This window comes from Salvelinus fontinalis, chromosome 3, assembly GCF_029448725.1.
Source record: "Salvelinus fontinalis isolate EN_2023a chromosome 3, ASM2944872v1, whole genome shotgun sequence".
NCBI classification, from domain to species: Eukaryota; Metazoa; Chordata; class Actinopteri; order Salmoniformes; family Salmonidae; genus Salvelinus; species Salvelinus fontinalis.
In genome coordinates this window covers 33,653,112-33,674,097 of record NC_074667.1, presented here as the reverse complement: position 1 = coordinate 33,674,097, position 20,986 = coordinate 33,653,112, and the positions used below count along the sequence as shown (strand labels likewise).

Here is a 20,986-nt window from a genome sequence, read left to right as displayed (position 1 = left end):
AGACTGGTAATGAGAGACTGAGACGGGAGGGGAGGGAGGGAAGAGGGGAGGCGTCACTTTGGTAGCAGCGGGAGGATTAGGTTTACTCCTAGCAATGCAACTTTGACGTTTCAGTGTTCTTGGCTCCATGAAGGCTGAGGTAAGAGTTTGTTCTCACTCACACGACTGCCGCAGAGAACGGTCGGCTAACTAGGCAAGTAGAGCGAACTCGACAACTTATCACACCAAAGCCTGGGAAAAACAACGTTGTGAAAAAGTTGTGAAAATGATGGAAGATATGTCAAGGTTCAGTCCAGGTGCACTTGACTTTAGTGACCAATTCATTTAAAAACATAACACAACACACTCCCTCATCAGTACGGAGAGGCTGAGACAGTATCCCATGGTCCAAGGAATCATGGATGCCAAAGACAGACAGTGGTGATCGCTACTGAACAGATCCACTTTGGCTGGAGTTAACGTCATTAGCATGCCAGATGATGACAGGGTTTCCGAAGCAGAAGGGTTTGCTCAACAACTCTGAGACAGTGTAGACATTCCAGAGGATTTGATTCTGGATACAGTAGAGCCGGGTGTTTATTTAACTGCAGCCAGATACTCCCTCTCAGGGGAGATAGATAGTCTAACAACAAACTAACTGCCCAGAGGGCTTCTTGCTGGGCAACGAAAACGCTCAAAGATGCATTACCGTTTGATTTCAAGTAAAAGGGGTTTCTGAAGGTTTTTGTGTGGAAGGTTGTGTGCTAGTACACCTGCCAGCAAAAAAGTGGAAGTGGGACAGTCGTTAGGACAAGGCCAGCCTCCAGTTATTATTTCTGGTAGTTCTGAGGGCTCAGATCATGAAGGAAACTGATTGCAACAGGTTGTGCAATACGGAGGCAGTTTTTATTTTTTATTGCTGTAGACATTAGCATTTGTGTGGAGGCCCGTACAAAAAGGCCCGTGTCAGTCCTCCATGCCAAAGGATTGAGGGGGAACATGCCATAACACATCAGCTTATAGCCAGCCATTCGCATGGCTCTGTTACAATATCCAAACTCAAATATCACTCAGAATGAAACAACATACACTGCCTTCAGAAAGTACTCATATCCCTTGACTTGTTCCACATGTAGTTGTGTTACAGCTTGAATTCAAAATGGAGGAGAAAACAATATACAATCTCACCCAACTACACACAATACCCCACAATGACAAAGTGTAAACATGTTTTTAGAGTTTTTCGCAAATGTATTTCAAATGAAATCCAGAAATATCTCATTTACATAAGTATTCACACCCCTGAGTCAATCAATACATGTTAGAATAACCTCTGGCAGCAATTACAGTTGAGTCTTTCTGTGTAAGTCTCTAAGAGCTTTGCACACCTGGATTGTACAATATTTAAACATTACAATTCTTAAATATCTGTCAAGTTGGTTGAGGATCATTGCTAGACGTCCATTTTCAAATCTTGCCATATGCCACTCAGGAACATCCATTGTCATCTTGGTAAGAACTCCAGTGTACAAGTGCATTCGGAAAGTATTCAGATCCCCAGATCCTTTGCTATGAGCTCAGGTGCATCCTGTTTCCATTGATCATCATTGAGATGTTTCTACAACTTGATAGGAGTCCACCTGTGGTAAATTCCATTGATCGGACATTATTTGGGAAGGCACACAGCTGTCCATATAAGGTCCTACAGTTGACAGTGCATGTCAGAGCATAAACCAAGCCATGGGGTCGAAGGTATTGTCTGGAGAGCTCCAAGACAGGATTGTGTTGAGGTACAAATCTGGGGAAGGGTACCAAAACATTTCTTCATCATTGAAGGTTCCCAAGAACACAGTGGGCGTCATTCTTAAATGGAAGAAGTTTGAAACCACCAAGACTCTTCCTAGAGCTGGCCGCCCGGCTAAAATGAGCAATTGGGGGAGAAGGGCCTTGGTCAGGGAGTTGACCAAGAACCTGATGATCACTCTGACAGAGCTCCAGAGTTCCTCTGTGGAGATGAAAAACAAGTTTCCATGGTCTGATAAAACCAAGATTGAACTCTTTGGCCTGAATGCCAAGTGTCACGTCTGGAGGAAACCTGGCACCATCCCTACGGTGAAGCATGGTGGTGGCAGCATCATGCTATGGGGATGTTTTTCAGAGGCAGGGACTGGGACACTAGTCAGAATCGAGGCAAAGATGAACGGAGCAAAGTACAGAGAGATCCTTGATGAAAACCTGCACCAGAGCGCTCAGGACTCTAGACTGGGGCAAAAGTTTACCTTCCAACAGGACAACAACCCTTAGCACACAGTCAAGACAATGCAGGAGTGGCTATGGAACAAGTCTTTGAATGTCCTTGAGTGGCCCAGCCAGAGCATGGACTTGAACCCGATCGAACATCTCTGGAGACCTGAAAAAAGCCGTTCAGCAACGCTCCCCATCCAACTTGACAGAGTTTGAGAGTATCTGCAGAGAAGAATGGGAGATACTCCCCAAATACAGGTGTGCCAAGCCTGTAGTGTCATACCCAAGAAGACTCGAGGCTTTAATTAAAAAAAAATATATATATATATTTTTGCTTTGTCCTTATGGGGTATTGTGTGTAGATTGATAAGGAAAAAAGTATATTTAATCAATTTTAGAATAAGGCTGTAGCGTAACAAAATGTGGAAAAAGTCAAGGGGTCTGAATACTTTCCAAATGCACTGTATATTTGGCCTTGTGTTGTTGTCCTGTTGAAAGGTGAATATGTCTCCCAGTATCTGTTGGAAATTAGACAACCAGGTTTTCCTCTAGGATTTTGTTGTGCTTAGCTCTATTTCGTTTCTTTTTATCCTAAAAACCTCCCTAGTCCTTGCCAATGACAAGCACATGCATACCCATAACATGATACAGCCACCACCATACTTGAAAATATGAAGAGTGAAACAGTGATGTGTTGTATTTGCCCCAAACATAACTTTGTATACAGTACTTAACTTCTTTGCCACATTTTTTGCAGTTTTACTTTAGTGCCTTGTTGCAAACAGGATGTTTGGAATATTTTTATTCTGTACAGGCCTCCTTCTTTTCACCTCGGCCATTTAGGTTAGTATTGTGGAGTAACTACAATGTCCTTGGTCCATCCTCGGTTTTCTCCAATCACAACCATTTAACTCAAACTGTTTTAAAGTCAGCATTGGCCTCATGGTGAAATCCCTAAGCGTTAGGAAGGATGCCTGTATCATTGTAGTGACTGGGTGTATTGATACACCATTCAAGTGTAATTAATAACTTCATCATGCTCAAAGGGACATTCAATGTTTGCTTACATTTTTTACCCACCTACCATCTTTGTGAGGCATTGGAAAACCTCCCTGGTCTTTGTGGTTGCATCTCAGTTTGAAATTCACTGCTCGACTGAGGGACCTTACAGATAATTGTATGTGTGGACTACAGAGATGAGATAGTCATTCAAAAATCATGTTAAACAGTATTTTGGCCCACAGAATGAGTCCGTGCAATTTATAATATGACTTGTTAAGCTAATTTTTACTCTTGAACTCCCATGTCCACTTTGATATTATGGGGTATTGTGTGTAGGCCAGTGACACAAAATCGCTATTTAATCTACTTTAAATTCAGACTAACACAACAAAATGTGGTTAGAGTCAAGGGTGTAAATACTTTCTGAAGACACTGTATTGGGAATTAATTCTAAGCAATGATTTACTTATAGACTAAATGACTAATAGGGGCCTCTGTTTTGAAGCCACCGCACCTCCATTTTGGCATTCTCCCACCAGTGTAAAACATATTTTGGAAAGCTATAAAAATGCATTTATTAATTTCTACATTTGTTTTTGCCACTTTTATGCTATTACAGACACCTTAATGCTTACTTTTAAATGATATTATGTGAGCTAAACATTCATATAAAAAATGTATAAAAACATTTTCCTTAAAGTACATTTTTTGAAAGTACTAATGTTATTGTCCCCACTACAACAACAAAATACTTAAATACATTTAATTGAAATACTGTAGAATTCCATTAATTTCTATGGAGGACTGCTCCTTCTGGGGAGTACCAATATAAAACGACTGGTGGCTTCAAAGCCTCTCATTGGCAAATACATAGCATCATTGACTAAGTGTGCATATTGGAACTTGGCCAAGGACCGTGCACTCCTGTCTGGAACTAAGTCCCTCAGTGGCCGGGAATGAAACTGCAGCAAAGTTAATAGTACCCCGAATGAGGTAGTGTCTCCTTGAGTCGCCTGCAGCTGGGAGATAGCATTTCAACCTCTGCATACTAAACAAATCCTCTTCCCTTGAAAAAACGCTGACACCTTTGGAGGAGAACATCACGGACAGAATACATTTCCTAAATGTAATACGGTAAAAAGATATGAGCCGTATTGAAGTTCATAAACCAGTCGCCCCACAGACGGTAACTAGGGTGACTTGAGCCCCCGGGTAAGAGGTTGAGCGACCCCCTGGCTAAAATAAGAAGCCTAAAGCCCCTAAATATACACACCACCAGAGCTTTATGTGCTTGGGTGAAGAGCATGACCAAACTGCAGGATCAGCAACCATAAAGAAGGTTCTAGATTTTTCCTTGCAGTGCATCGTAACCAAATACTGAAAAATAGGCCTACTACATCTGAATGAAGTGAAGCCTGTAAGCCAAGATAGGTTAGTTGAAGGGTGCCACAACACAAAGAAAAGAGAATGGAAAGAGATCTGAGAGAGAGAGAAGGCTAGAAGTGGGTTGGTGTGATCGTGGAGACTCCCTCTCTGTTTATATTAATGGTGAGCGGTTTTTATTTATTTATTACGATGCCGCCTTGAGCATAGAGTCACTTAGGATTCATTACCAGGCCAGACAGGGAAGAGAGAGAGAGTTAGAAACACAGAGAGAGAGGGGAAGCTCCTCCCTAGAGCGCAAACGTGGGTTGGTGAGACCGTGGGGACTCCTTCCCTGTTCAAATTAACGGTGTGTTTTTTTTTAGGAGAAGACGGCAGGAAGATGGAAGAGATCCAGACAGAGGAAAAAGAGACAAGGGATTTAAGAGAAGAGTGAGAGTACAGGACGAGAAGAGGGAATGAAGATAAACTTTGAGTGCATTACCATGTGTTATTAATAAAGTTACATATCGCAATATTATTTTGGACTATATTATATCTATACTTTGATTCGAAGTACCGATTTGTAATAAAAATAAATAAATAAATAAAATAAAAATAAAACATGTTTTTTGTTTGTTGTTGTTGCTAGGTAGCGTTTGCTAGCGCTAGTCAGCTGTACCTGCGCCACAACTCTGGTATTTTTCATCCTACAGCTTGTTCTACATCTTCTTTTTAAATAGTGAGCCAAAATGTTTTCTGCACTTTCTTTGGGTAGGCTATCTCAGTGCTACCCACTAGGTCCCATTTTCTACCCACCCAGCTAAAAAGCAGGCCTTTGCCATCGTAAATGATTGTGTCTTCAAAAATGCCTTGCTTTTAGGCTACAATTAGCAAACAAAATCACTTTTCCACACTAACACAACAGACAAAACTCTCCATCGGAGCATGTCGTCAATTTATAAATCCTCTACAGGATTGGTGGGTCCCCCGCGGGACGGTTGAGCTAACGTAGGCTAATGCGATTAGCATGAGGTTGTAAGTAACAAGAACATTTCCCAGGACATAGACATATCTGATATTGGCAGAAAGCTTCAATTCATGTTAATCTAACTGCACTGTCGAATTTACAGTTGCTATTCCAGTGAAATAATACCATGCTATTGTTTGAGGAGAGTGCACAGTTATGAACTTGAAAAGTTATTAATAAACAAATTAGGCACATTTGGGCAGTCTTGATACAAAATTCTGAACAGAAATTGAATGGTTCATTGGATCAGTCTAAAACTTTGGACATACACTGCTGCCATCTAGTGGCCAAAGTCTAAATTGTGCCTGGGCTGGAATAATACATTATGGCCTTTCTCTTGCATTTCAAAGATGATGGTACAATTATCTTTTACCAGATCTAATGTGTTATATTCTCCTATATTAATTTCACATTTCTACAAACCTCAAAGTGTTTCCTTTCAAATGGTATCAAGAATATGCATATCCTTGCTTCAGTGCCTGAACTACAGGCAGTTAGATTCAGGTATGTCATTTTAGGGGACAAAAAAAAAAAAAAAGGGTTCGATCCTTAAGAGGATTTACACAACGGGTGAGTCTAATCCTGAATGCTGATTGGTTAAAACCTCATTCCAGCTGGTGTCTATTCCACAAGTTACCACCGGCTAAATCTATGATGTTAAAAAGCCTATTTACTCTGTTACATTTTATTGCGCAATCCACAGTCTCATCAGCCCAGCCAGGCACTTTATAAACGTGATCTCTACTATAAAAATCATCTAGACATTATCTCACATTTCTTTTAGAATAACATTTAGTATTCAACAGCAGAGATTTGTATAAACCTTGCTGTCTGTCTCTCCAACATTTGCAACATTCTTTCAAAATTGTAATTCGATCTCCAGCTGTCCCATAGTAATGAACGTGTCCGGATGAGACAGACAGGCAGGCAGCGTTTCTAGACGCGGCGTTTCTAGGCTAGTCCAAATCACGAATGAGCTGGCATAATTCTTATGGATATATACAAAGAAATGTCAATTGAAAAAAGGTGAAACGAAGTGCAGCTAGCTTTCAGTCTTTCCAGCTTCAGTTTGAAGTGATTGTGTTAGCTATCGTGCCTCATTTGCTCATTGTTATTGATGTATCCAAATAAATGTCACTAGAAAACAGCTTAAACAAATGCAAATGCAGCTACTGTTGTTATTCTGGCTGCACTGTTTGACGTGACTGTAAGCTAGCCGTAGTTGTCTAACTAGCAAACAAGGGATAAGAACGTTGCCAGCCAGTATGGCAATGGAACATTTAGAACAAACGACTGGGACGCGTCCATAGATACAGAACAAAAAGACTGAACGACTGGGTCGCGTCTCTGGCAACCGAACCGATAGAAGGAACGACCAGCTGGGTTAGGTAGCAACACTAGATTTGTGTCGGGACTATATCTTGTGGAAGGATGAAATAGTATGAATACATTTAGCAAAATAATGTTTTTAATGAAAATATGTCAATCATTATTTGAATATGTTGGTAACCCGTTGTATAAAAGTGATAATGCCTTCGACGCCAGTGTTTGAAGGATATATTAGCACGGTTTGCAGGCCCTCGACTTTGTCTTGAGCCTAACAACACCCGTGACAATATATCCTCCAAACACCGGCTTCTCGGGCAATATCACTTAATTATTCTCTTATGTAAGCCAGAAATGTTTTATTCACTATACATGTTCATGCTGGATGATATTATGTGTAGCTGCTTAGTATATAAAATATAGATGCCATGAGCTAATATGGGTTTCAGTAGTCTTGTTCACCATTCTGCTTCATTCTAGATCAACCAGTGTCTGTTGCAGACTGAAGAGGGCGACATTGAATTGTTAAAAGATCGTGAAAGAGAGAAAGGGACTGTTATGCAGAATGGGAAGTCAACAGTGAGGTTTTAAATGTCATTGGGTTTTAAGCGAGAGAGGGAGAAAGGTGGGGGCACTGTTATGCAGAATGGGAGGTCAACACGAGTACTTTAAATGTCATTGTGTTGTGTGTGTTCTCATCTTGAAAATAGGCTACTTGGTATAGGGACATGTATTGTAATAAGCCATAATACAGTATGTCAAACAGTCATCTCAACAAGAGAATGGACAGAGTGAGTGAAAGATGGAGAGAGAATCTGCCATGGTTTAGGTTGTTGAACATTCCTGCCTTCTATCTATCTATCTATCTATCTGTGCATGTATGTCCCCACTTTCTCTTCCTTCCCTTCATCGTCTTAACTGATGGGCAACGAGGTGAGCTGGGAATTACTGACATGCTATCGCCTGCTCGCTTTTTAGATACGAGAAAGCGAGGGGGGCGGGGTAGATAGAGAGAGAATATAGGAGTTTGACGGGCAAGAAAGCAAGGAAGAAAAAGGGGAAGGTGAGAGGATTGCAGAAGTCATGGGAAAGATTAAATAAAGGTAAAAATGACCCTGCTCATATGTTTCAAAGGCTGTTGGTTCTCCAATGAGTTGAACACTTGAGCAGAGATTTAGAAAGTACATTCTGATATAAAGATGTAGGATCTTAATTTGATCACTCTTTTGTTGCCGAAAAAACAGGAAATGCAAACTTGTAGTATATTTCCACTTTAAAAAGTCAGATGTAATTTTCCCTAAAGAAAAATACATCAACCCGTACAAAAAATGGGCATTGATTATAATCCACATAATACTTCACATTTCATGTTGCTTCAGGATTATTTTCCTGCTGTAGCAAACTGGCTCAAATTAAGATCCTACATCTGTAGGCAACCAGTAGGTAAAGCTTTCCTGATTTAATACTAAATGCCTTTACAGTGTTGATCCTGCAGCATCAGAGTAAGTTGACTAAAACGGTTTACAGTCAGCAGAGTGGCTTTTGAATATGACATGAGCCGAGCTGGCAAGCTATTTGAGGAGAGATCCCCTACACACCCCCACACCCATACCTCCAGATCAGTGGCAGGCAGCAGAAGGCTCTTGCCTGTTGAAATGGTGTGTGCATCATTGGTTCCAGCTGCTTCTGCTACAATATTCACAGGTGCCTAGTACCACTAAACAAGTGCAAACACTCACACAGGCAACCTCACCATACACATGCTATGGACAGGGCAAACCACCCAAACTGCAAACCTGGATGAGCCAATTACATAATGGATTTCAGAAAATATATTTTTAAAGGGTTTAAGGGGCAATCTGGGTTTCAAACAAAAATAAAACAGGCACCCCGCCACTTTGTTTGCTATACAGCTGAGGCATGAGACTAGAGAAACTTAACCACTGCCAATCACTTGCCGTGTAAGAATACCCATACTTGCGTTCTAAATAGCAGGCTTTTTGGGTATACGAAAATAGAATGTCTTAAAATATGTGAAATTTCTAAAAATGTGTATGATGTAGCCCTTTACACTTATACCCCTGTACGGGTTGAAAATGGCAGATTTGGGCATCAATAGAGTACCACAGTATGAGTCATGGTTCCAATCGTTTGTCTACCATTCATTTTTCCCATAGGGGATTTTAGAAACATTTAAAATAAGGGCTGTGTTTTGTGTAAGCTTACCCTGGTGTGACGTTTTGATAGCGTGGCTATCATAAAGAACTATAAATTACATGATGATCTGGACAATACTGCCGAATCGAGGCAAAGGTAAGAATCTCTGGATTCTTATCTAATGTTAGCTAAATTTAGTAATGAATATATTGGCAAAATTTCTTTCAAAATGGACAATTCTGTCTTGTGCAAGCTTTAAATACACACAATATTTGTTAGCAAAAGTCTCAGCTAGAGATGATGTGCAGGAGCTTGCAGGGATTTGTAGTTTTGCATGATGTCTACTTTGATGCAAATTAGCATTTTTCGAATCAAGAGACCAAATAGAGCTGAATATATTGATAAATCACCTTGTCCGAGAGAGATTTACATGGTTATCAAAACGTCACGCCGTGATAAGCCTTCACTAAACACATCCCTTATTTTAAGTGTTTCTAAAATCCCCTATGGGAAAAATGAATGGTGGAAAACCAATTGGAACCATTTTCCTGTTTGACTGCTAGCTTTTATGGGTATTATGACACCTCCACTGTGGGGCTCTATAAGCGTCTAAATTGTAACGTAGTGGCTGTATAGTAACATGCCATACATGATGTCAGAGCTTTGGCTCTGCGCTTCACAGCGCTGTATGGGTTTTCACTAACAGCCATTCTGAACTTGAGCAACGCGCGTGACAAGAAGTGGCCCCATCTCTGCCGGCAATTGGGCAACTTCTGCAAATGTTTGTTGTCTGAGTGAGGGAAATTCTGTATATTAAAATGACTTGATTTATTTTGAAAGATGAGGCATTGAGGATTATAATAAATACTGCATTGATGTCATACAAGCAAGCCAAACACCCATAAATCCAAATCATGCAACTCATGTTATATACAGTGTCAATGTTTATGATCACTATGTTTGATGTACAGTTACAAGATGACATACCATGGGTTGTTCTGAACAGAATGATCCTACAGTATGTCTGTTATTGTGAAGAAAATTTGCCATGGCACATGACTCCTTTCAATGAGCACCAAAGTTCTGATCGGTTTGTCTGAATTGCCTTGTGAAAGCATAGCACTGTAAGATAGTATTTTAGAACTTAGCTACAGACCCTTCAGAAAGTATTCAGAACCCTTGATTTATTCCACATTTTGTTGTGTTACAGCCTGAATTCTAAATGGATGAAATAGATTATTCTCACCCACTCACCCATAATGACAAAGTGAAAACATGTTAGAAATGTAGACCTATTCTTTTCTGCCTCCAACGCTTAACTGCGCCTTCACCAAATGCTAAACAAGTGATACATTATAGCATTATTGCCAATTTATTGAAAAATGAAATACAAAAATATAGAATTTAAATAAGTATTCACACCCCTGAGTTAATACACGTTAGAACACCCTTTGGCAGCGATTAAACCTGGGACTCTTTCTGGGTAAGTCTAAGAGCTTTGCACACCTGGATTGCACAATATTTGCACATTACTATTTTTTTTTTTAATCTTCAAGCTACAGTACCAGTCAAAAGTTTGGACACACCTACTCATTCAAGGGTTCTTTATTTTGACTACTGGTTATGCATATGCTTTTCATATTTATTCTGTAAGAAACATTTCAAATTATCCCTATGCATACAGGCCAGTTCCAACGAGTTAAAGGGTTAAATGCCAGGAATTCATATTCATTTCGGCTTTTAATCTAGTTGAATTCACTGCACACTATTGAGGAAGAGAATAATATTCTCACAGCTAGCCTTGTTTGACAAGAGCTGATCATCAGAATAGGGGACGCTCTCTCGAAAAATGAACGAACGGCGGGGAACAAGTGTGATCACGCATCTAAGATGATGCCTTCTCAGTACTGATGAGAAGCACAGTATGTCTTTTTTACTAAACAGTATGTCTTTTTTACTAAACAGTATGTCTTTTTTACTAAACAGTATGTCTTTTTTACTAAACAGTATGTCTTTTTTACTAAACAGTATGTCTTTTTTACTAAACAGTATGTCTTTTTTACTAAACAGTATGTCTTTTTTACTAAACAGTATGTCTTTTTTACTAAACAGTATGTCTTTTTTACTAAACAGTATGTCTTTTTTACTAAACAGTATGTCTTTTTTACTAAACAGTATGTCTTTTTTACTAAACAGTATGTCTTTTTTACTAAACAGTATGTTCTAAAAAGTAGGGCCGGGACGATACCAGTTTCGTGATGTTTTTTCCACGGCAAAAATTACAACACGAAGCAGACCCAACTGTTTGGTCCTTTAAAAACATCCTGTAAAATAAGGTGTGCTTTAGCTTGGAAAATAAATGGGAAATAAACAAATGCGCCTGGATGACATTGTTTCCAACATTAGGGCTGTTTTCCTAAAGATATTCGCTTCTTGTTTTGTTTCCTTGCGATGATACTAATGAGTATCGCGAAACTGGTATTGTCCTCGCCCTACTAAATGCACGGAACAAAAATATAAATGCAAAACGCAACAATTTCAATGTTTTTACTGAGTTACAGTTCATACGAGGAAATCAATCAATTGAAATAAATTCATTAGGCCCTAATCTATGGATTTCACATGCCTGGGAATACAGATATGCATCTGTTGGTCACAGATACCGGATTTCAGCCCCAGAATTGCACCTTAAGATACAAATATTGTTCAGTCAGGCTAATTAGAGACTTATTAGGAGCATTAGAATATTTCTGGATGGAGTATGACATGCATGGCTACCCATACGGTTTTCAAAATAATGACTTGACACGCAAGCACACAGACATACTTTAAGCGAAAATGACCCAGAGTACTTCACTCTTCAGATGGGACTCTCCAAACACACACACACACACACTCTCATGCTTTAAATTTAGGTCGCATTGAGATCGATGGGCATCGCTTTTTCAAGTGAGCCCTTGGCCACAGCAATAATTTCAAAAGGCTTTAACACATAGCCTCGGGCTATGTGGCCCAGACATCCTCTACTGTAACCAAAGTAGAGTAACATCCAAACACTTGCGCCATGCTCAAGCACCAGTGCAGCACTAGAAACACTTCTGGCCAGGGCCCTGTGCACATCCACATTGCAATCTAGAACATAAGCAATAAAAACATCTCAATTAATGATCCACCAGAAAAGTCCTGTGTCGTATTCACAAGGGAACATAGTTGCAAAACGTTTTTCAATGAAAAACAAAAACGTGTTTCTCATTGGACACAAGTTCGGGTAGTCCCTCTCTGTTTCAGTTTGTTTCCTTCCGTTTCGTGCTTAATGAACACAACTGAGGTCAAAGATCCTCCGGGATATTGTACCAACTCTAGAGAGATCAAACATTGCTTCACAGGGCGAGACCCACTTACGTTTTCTCTACCCTACTCTTGATCTCACACTTCACTCTAGTTTCAGCTTCTCATCACTAATCCATAAACAAATGACCAAGACCAAATGCAATGTTTTCAAACTATTGCGTGCATTTCTGGGAATAGAACTTGCGTGAATGACCACAACCCATGTCTTATTTTGCGAAATTTGCAGAGATGCATAAGAATCCACACTGTTTACGACAAGCAAGAGGCTTGACTGAACACTTTACTAGATCTAGACATACTGGTCCATGGGGTTGGGTGCTGCTGACTAGACCACTGACCAACTTGATGTTCGTCTCTGCCTGGGCTCTGAGCGGTGCTGTCTCTGTTCTGGAGGCCAGTGTAGATCACAGGGTCTGAGACAGGCCTGCCTTTGTCAACCTCCGTCTTGGACACAATAAGAGAAGGAGGAGGGGGACGGCCCACGAAACGCCATAAAGTTCAGGCAAACATCCCGCCAGGCCACATCATCGGCTGGAAAACAATCAGTGCTGTTTAAGTGCCAGAGAGGGAGAGTGAGAGGGTGAAAGGGTTGGGACTGAGAACGGGAGGCTTCTATTAAGCAGTAGTTGGCCTGGAAATCTGTTTCCGTAGACGTAGAAATCCCATCTCCTGCAGCAGTGGGTTATAGTCCTAATCTGTAATCAGTGTTGTCAGAGGAGCCAACTAGAAATTGAGTTTGGATTGGTCCAGCTCGCCTTCTAACTGGATCCGGCAGATGATTGGAACCTACAGGAGCTCTCCACCGTCCGCGCATGTTGTTCATTCTCAGAACTCCACATAAGAACGAACGCACACACACACACCTAATAAAAGGACTGCATTGTGCTGGCCCCCCAAATACAGGAGGACAGTGTGCTGTTTGACGGATGAAGTCGGGCCTTAAAAACGCCTGTTACGCCCTTTCACTAGCTCTGAAACAGCTGTTACCTCCTCCTCCTCCTCAGTGAAGTTAGGCCTTTGAAGTGTTTGGCTATTTCAATGTGTGAATTCTCTTCGACAGGTTATCTTTTCCACATACGCCCTGTGACGCTGCAGTATTATGGCGATTGTTCATTTCAGAGGTGTTTGGTTGAAGTTTGTACCGGCATTGTTTTGTGGTCTGTCCTAGCAGTAGTTGTTTCAGTGTACATAGACGTGATTGTTTTGTAGCTGACCTAAAATGTTGGGCGTAGGTCACAGGCATTGTCACCACCACAAAGGAAGAAAAAGAGAATGCTACTTCAGAAAAACCGACACCAACTTTGAGTGATTATTTCAAGTGGAGGACTTTGTTGAACGTCTACAGTGCCTTTGGAAAGTATTCAGACCCCTTGACTTTTTCCACATTTTGTTATGTTACAGCCTTTTTCAAAAATGGATGAAATAGATTATTCTCACCCACTCACCCGTAATGACAAAGTGAAAACATGTTAGAAATGTAGACCTATTCTTTTCTGCCTCTAACGCTTAACTGCGCCTTCACCAAATGCTAAACAAGTGATAAATTGACCAACATTTTTTTTCTTCCCCGCTTTGTCATTATGGGGTATTGTGTGTCGATCGCTGAGGATTGCTTTCATTTAACCCATTTTAGAATAAGGCTGTAATGTAACAAAATGTGGAAAAAGTCAAGGGGTCTGAATACTTACCCGTCATAGGCTACTTCTCACTTACCACTAGAAAAGGAAAGATTTAGATGTGGGCATGGCCACATTTAGACAGAACCACATTTTCCCACAAGTGACGGATAGAACTTGTGAATCTTAAAGTTAAGACTACATAATATTTGGAATGTTTGGGGTCTGTTTACCGGACTTATAATAATCCTAGTCCTGGACTGAACAGCCATTTCAATGAAGATTCTCCTTACAAAGTGCTTTTTAGTCAAGGAATAATAGTCTTAGAAGTACCTGAAGCACAAGTCACTGTGCTTCTCTAGCCCCGGTCACTTACGCCTCACCACAGACACACACACGCAAGAAAGCACTCAGTCACATGCAGCCTCCCAGACAAAGGCTACACATAGGTCAGAGGCACACAGACCCAGTCAGACCCATAGGGCTGCAGAGGCACACAGACCCAGTCAGACCCATAGGGCTGCAGAGGCACACAGACCCAGTCAGACCCATAGGGTTGCAGAGGCACACAGACCCAGTCAGACCCATAGGGCTGCAGAGGCACACAGAGCCAGTCAGACCCATAGGGCTGCAGAGGCACACAGAGCCAGTCAGACCCATAGGGCTGCAGAGGCACACAGACCCATAGGGCTGCAGAGGCACACAGACCCAGTCAGACCCATAGGGCTGCAGAGGCACACAGACACAGTCAGACCCATAGGGTTGCAGAGGCACACAGACACAGTCAGACCCATAGGGTTGCAGAGGCACACAGACCCAGTCAGACCCATAGGGCTGCAGAGGCACACAGACCCAGTCAGACCCATAGGGCTGCAGAGGCACACAGACCCAGTCAGACCCATAGGGCTGCAGAGGCACACAGACCCAGTCAGACCCATAGGGCTGCAGTGGGAGGCACACAGATCAAGTCAGACTCAGAGACATGAGGCTGCTGTGCTTTGCATTACGACAGGAAATGACACATTGGCCCTCGGGCCATCTCCCTCCGCCTCATACGCCAAGACTGACAAACAGACAGTGACAACTAAGACATTCCACTGAGCCCTCTCACTCACACAACACAGACAGAAGCCCTTTAAAATACAGTAAAACACACTGTCCATGTCAAGCATATTCTACTCCCATAAACTTAGGCCAACATTTTACCTTATCAACATACACACACACACACACACACACACACACACACACACACACACACACACACACACACACACACACACACACACACACACACACACACACACACACACTCATGTAGTGGTCCCATGTGCAGTGTAATGGTGAACATTAGAACCAGATGACAGGAGGAGTCTATGTATGTCAGTTCTCATTTAGGGGTAACAACGAGTTACCTCACTCAGCCCAGTCCTCTTGGTGCACCAACGGCACTTCAAACTGGCCTGTTTTAGCTTTTGATGAAACACACATACATATACATTTAGCAGGGGGCCATTTCACATTCAGATGTGAAATTGGAAGTTGAGGGTGTGGTAGTGGTGGATGTGCTGATGTAGAGCTACACTATAACCCTAATCCTAGAAACGCATCGTGCAGAACGGCATAGTGCTCGACTTTGTCTTGGGCCTAACAACACCCGTGCCAAAATATCCTCCGAACACCGGCTTCTCTGGCATTATCACTTAAATAGAGCACGTGTGTGTGCTTTATTAGAGGCACAATTTGAAGTTTGATTTCTGCTAAAAGGCATTGATTGTCAAGGCCAAACGGAGAGGGGGGGGGGGGGGGGGGGGGTTGAGTGTATTGTTTGCACTTAGTCACAGTGAGTGAGGGAGTAAGGACAATTGTGTGTGCATCGGTTGTTTGCATATCTTTATACTGTGGTAACAGGGGAAATACATTTTTGAGATTGCACCTCTAGGTGTAACTCACAGTGCTGTGAAAGCTCTGGTTGTCCATGTGCTTGCTCCAATGCTGCAGCTGGTTAAGGCGGCATGATCCTTGCGACATGGGGCTGCGCAATACCATGCTGAAACATGAGGTGATGGCGGCGGATGAATGGCACGACAATGGGCCTTCAGGATCTCGTCACGGTATCTCTGTGCCTTCAAATTGCCATCAATAAAATGCAATTGTGTTTGTTGGCCGTAGCTTATGCCTGCCCATACCATAAACCCACCACTGCCACCATGGGGCACTCTGTTCACAACATTGACATCAGCAAACCGCTCGCCCACACGACGCCATACACTCTGTATGCCTTCTGCAAGATAAAGTTGAAACCGGGATTCGTCCGTGAAGAGCACACTTCTCCAGCGTACCAGTGGCCATCGAAAGTGAGCATTTGCCCGCTTGGAACTCAGTTCCGACGCCGAACTGGAGTCAGGTCAAGACCCTGGTGAGGATATGTATGCAGATGAGCTTCCCTGAGACGGTTTTTGACAGTTTGTGTAGAAATTCTTCGGTTGTGCAAACTCAGAATTTCATCAGCTGTCCGGGTGGCTGGTCTCAGACGATCCCGCCGGTGAAGAAGCCGGATGTGGAGGTCCTGGGCTGGCGTGGTTACACGTGGTCTGCAGTTGTGTGGCCGGTTGGACGTACTACCAAATTCTCTAAAACGATGTTGCTGTCAGCATGCCAATTGTACACTCCCTCAAAACTTAAGACATCTGTATAATTGTGTAGTGTGACAAAACTGCACATGTCAGAGTGGCCTTTTATTGTCTCCTGTATCATGCTGTTTAATCAACTTCCTCATATGCCACACCTGTTAGATGGATGGATTATCTTGGCAAATGAAAAATGTTCATTAACAGAGATGTAAACACATTTATGCACAGAATTTGAGAGAAATAAGCTTTTGTGCGTATGGAACATTTCTGGGATCTTTTATTTCAGCTCATGAAACATGGGACCAACACTTTACATGTTTAGTTTATATTCTTGTGCAGTGTAAATGTAAAAATGTGGAACACATGGCACATAACACTAGTTGAGTGGTCTTGTGTGTTTTTGCCTCTCACATCCACTCACTGACAAGTTAGCAAACACATTTAAGAGGAGTATGAAGTAGGGTGTGCTCAAAAGTCAGTGTGAGACCACACTTCTCATCCTCCTCCTGGGTTTGTGTGTGTGGTTTGTTGATGCATAGGAGCCCGGCCTGGGTCGGGGTTGTGTGGTTTGAGTGAGTGCCAGAAATGGACAAACAGAGTCCATAAAGTGTGTGTGTGAGAGAGAGAGAGAGAGGCTACCTGGGGGCTGCCGCCTCAGCACTTCAGAGAGAGAGGAGGACGAACTTGCTGGCCCCTCTTTTCATGAAATACCTCTGCCTACCTAGGCTAAACCTTCCAGGTAAACATTTAACTTTACCAGTCCTTTTTCAATTACCAGTCCTTTTTCAATTAAATAACTGAGTAATTAATTGGTAAAGTTTGGTCCTAAACTCTAATTCAGCCATGAGATTAACTAAAAAGCAAGGGTAAAAAAAGCAAGGGTAAAAAAGCAAGGGTAAAAGCAAGGGTAAAAAAGACATGAATTACCAAGTGGTTCTATTATGAAATGGGCAGTATAAGATACAGCTTAACTTCCATTCTCTGAGATGTGTTGTGCCTCTCAAACCCACCCAAAATCAATTCAGAATGCCTATGACAACATTTACAACCCCTCCCTGCATGGTCATAAAGCCACACTGGATTGTGCAACTCTAATTTTTGAGGGAGGACTTTAAGGAGAAGCCCTTCAACTACATAAGTGGAGACGGTTCTGCATCCCAAATGGCAACATATTCCCTATATAGTGCACTATTTTCGACAAGGGTCCATAGAGCTCAGGTCAAAAGTAGTGGACTATGTAGGGGATAGGATTCCTTTTGGGTGTCCATTAAATATGGACAGGGTTTAGTGTGACAGACATTCATGGCGTGATTTTCTTTGGACACTAAGGATAACATTTGGAAGGGAGGGTGATTTCCCTTTGGTCATTTAGAAGATGTGTATGATTTCACCTACGCCACTGAGGTGGGCGCAGTCACATAGGTAAGTTGTTAGTGGCCCTTTCAACTCCATTGGAAAACAAACTACGACCCTTTTCACACTACTGAGCCAAGTCAAACTGAGCAAAACCGAGTGGAGTGGGCTGACCTGGTTATGCATCCACCATAGTTGCTGGAAAGGACAATGTGAAAAGAATTTATCTGAGCCAGTACAGTACGGCTCAGGTTGTCCCCTATAGTATGTGAATCAGGCAAAAGACTCAGTAGGTACGATGCTGTTCTCGTGCATTTCATGTGATGCCGCTTCGCTCAGTCCTGCAAATGTCGGCACGGCAATTTTTTTAACATCCAAAATCGCATGAGACCTTTAAAGGGTGAATGCACCAATTTGTAAGTCGCTCTGGATAAGAGCGTCTGCTAAATGACTTAAATGTAAATGTAAATGTAAAGGGGGCCTCACATTACATGGCATCCTATATCAATACCATAACAGCATGAGCCATGTGTCTTTTACAGAACAGTTTATTACCTGTCTTGAAGTTAAGCTGTTATTCTGAACCCTTTTTAGCATCCAATTAAATGCTTTTTTTTTTGCATCCAATAATGTGTTTTTCAGATGACTGACAAAATTTAACCTCATGGTTTCCATGTCCAACAGACAAACCTAGACCCACACACCCACAAATACGATTTCCCCCCTGCAATATTGCATTGCTGAATGAGTGCGAGAGTTGGGTGTGCAAACCTGTAAACACAATACTGTAGTCTATTTTGAGACTCTGATACAATTATGAACTGGGAATGCTTTCTCTAATCAAGTGTGCATGTTCCCAAATGATGACAGAAGCAACAGTACAACCATTCCATGCTGTTAGCAGAAAACCGATAGCATGTATTGTAGGCTAGCTATTTTGGGAGGCGAGTTAATTCAGGTATTCACCACTATTCAATGATAAGCACATTAAAGTTGCTAGCTGACACTGATCTGCCCATAAGCCTTGGTCAGTTCGTGTGGAGCTAGGACGTTCATTGTAAAAGCAGATTCATTTATTTTGTAAGACAACAGATGGTGTCACACTGTGGACAGCATGCACAATGAACCCCACGAGTCCAAACTGGGCTGGGGGGCGTTGTGTTTCTGCATGACCGGCCCTCAAATATCAAAATTAACTCCGTACTCATCATCTGTACATGGACCCCATAATTGGCTTAGATCAAATAGGACAGGACAGAGGGGAAACCCAGATGCTCACACAGTTACAGGTAAAATAAATAAAGGTAACAGAAATATTCAATATAAAACATCTACATTGAGAGATAAGCATGAACTCTTTAAATAAGTAGAGGCAAAAAGAAAACAAACGGGAGCAGAGAACTAGAATTAACAGATTTCTTCAAACCTGAGGCTATACAATTATGGTTCAACAAACGCCCCAACTTGTAAAGTAGGAGAGGTGTGCACCTCGGTCACCAGATACCTAATGTCATGAAAAGTGCGAGTGTTGCAAGATGAGTGCATGCATAGTCGCTGTCATCATTTAGTTGCATTGCCCGTCAACAGCGGGCGGGCAAAACTGCATACCGACTCGCAAAATCCGATTGACAATCTGTCATGTAATTAAAAAGTTGATATGCAAATCAACTAATATGTGACGAGGCAGTTAAAAACTAGAGACTGAATCATAATGTGCATGTACATTGCTAACATTATGTTCAAATTGGGTTTTCAAAACACATGTGGGAGCATTGCTTCACAGCTAGCAGGAGTTCACAATAATCACGAATTGGATGTCTAGCATATTCCTCCCTCCATGACGCCAAGGCAAAAATCTAAATTTCGGAACCACAGCGGGCCTCCAACCTGCCGATTCCCACGCTGTGTAATAGGATAGTAATAGGATAGCTACAGCTGGGTATAACGTTAACGTTAGCAACTGGCTATAACGTTAGCGACATTTGTTGTCCTGTGCTATAGCTATTAACAGATTTGTTGTGCGCCGAGGAATGAGCGATATCCAGGTAATCTGGCAGTAAGAAAAGATGGGAAACAATTCGATAGCTCTAGCCAGGAAATAACAACAATCAAATTTACCTAAATCATCCATGGTGGTAGCAGCAGGAGTCGGTTCTACTCTGCAAACCGAGGCGGTTGTCCTTTGATTCGATTGTTGGTAGCACAGATCTGTCTACGCCGTGGCTGCTATACAGAAATTCCAGTGATCTGAATGCAGCAAATAAGTTTTCAATTTAGCTGCTGCCTGCTACAATCGAGGAGGAGACAAATGCACTCATGGGGACACGCAGCTCGCCCCCACCTGGAGCCTCCAAGTTTTACCAGCAGGCTGGTGCATTTAAACTTTTAGCGGTACTCTGCCATCTAGCGGCAGTGGGCGATTTTTCTTTTTTTTTTTTTTACTAGGGATGTTGTGATTAAAGCTACAATATGGGATTCTTTTTTTCAGCGAAATGGCAGCCCCTGGCTCAGCCAGTTGTTTTGGGCTTAGGGAAGCTCAAAATTTGGTGAGAAGATAAGTGACACGCACACAATTCCAATTTCCAACCAATGTCTATTTCTATTTATTGGAGATAAATGGTATGCATCTCGTCCATGTATGGATGAATTGAAAAGCCAACTGACATTTATTCCTGATTATTATTTGACCATGCTTGTCATTTATGAACATTTTGAACATCTTGGCCATGTTCTGTTATAATCTCCACCCGGCACAGCCAGAAGAAGACTGGCCACCCCTCATAGCCTGGTTCCTCTCTAGGTTTCTTCCTAGGTTTTGGCCTTTCTAGGGAGTTTTTCATAGCCACCGTGCTTCTACACCTGCATTGCTTGCTGTTTGGGGTTTTAGGCTGGGTTTCTGTACAGCACTTCGAGATATTAGCTGATGTACGAAG

General features: G+C 42.0%; 1 protein-coding gene across 1 annotated transcript in view; it reads right to left on the bottom strand.

The window, feature by feature from the left end:
- Positions 1–20,392, bottom strand: part of LOC129844862 (paxillin-like) — a 45,696-nt gene extending 25,304 nt beyond the window's left edge. The window contains exon 1 of the mRNA XM_055913033.1: positions 20,172–20,392. Coding sequence (XP_055769008.1) covers positions 20,172–20,184 — 13 coding nt within the window. The 5' untranslated portion in view covers positions 20,185–20,392. The remainder of the gene's footprint in view (positions 1–20,171) is intronic.
- Positions 20,393–20,986: the final 594 nt, after the last annotated feature.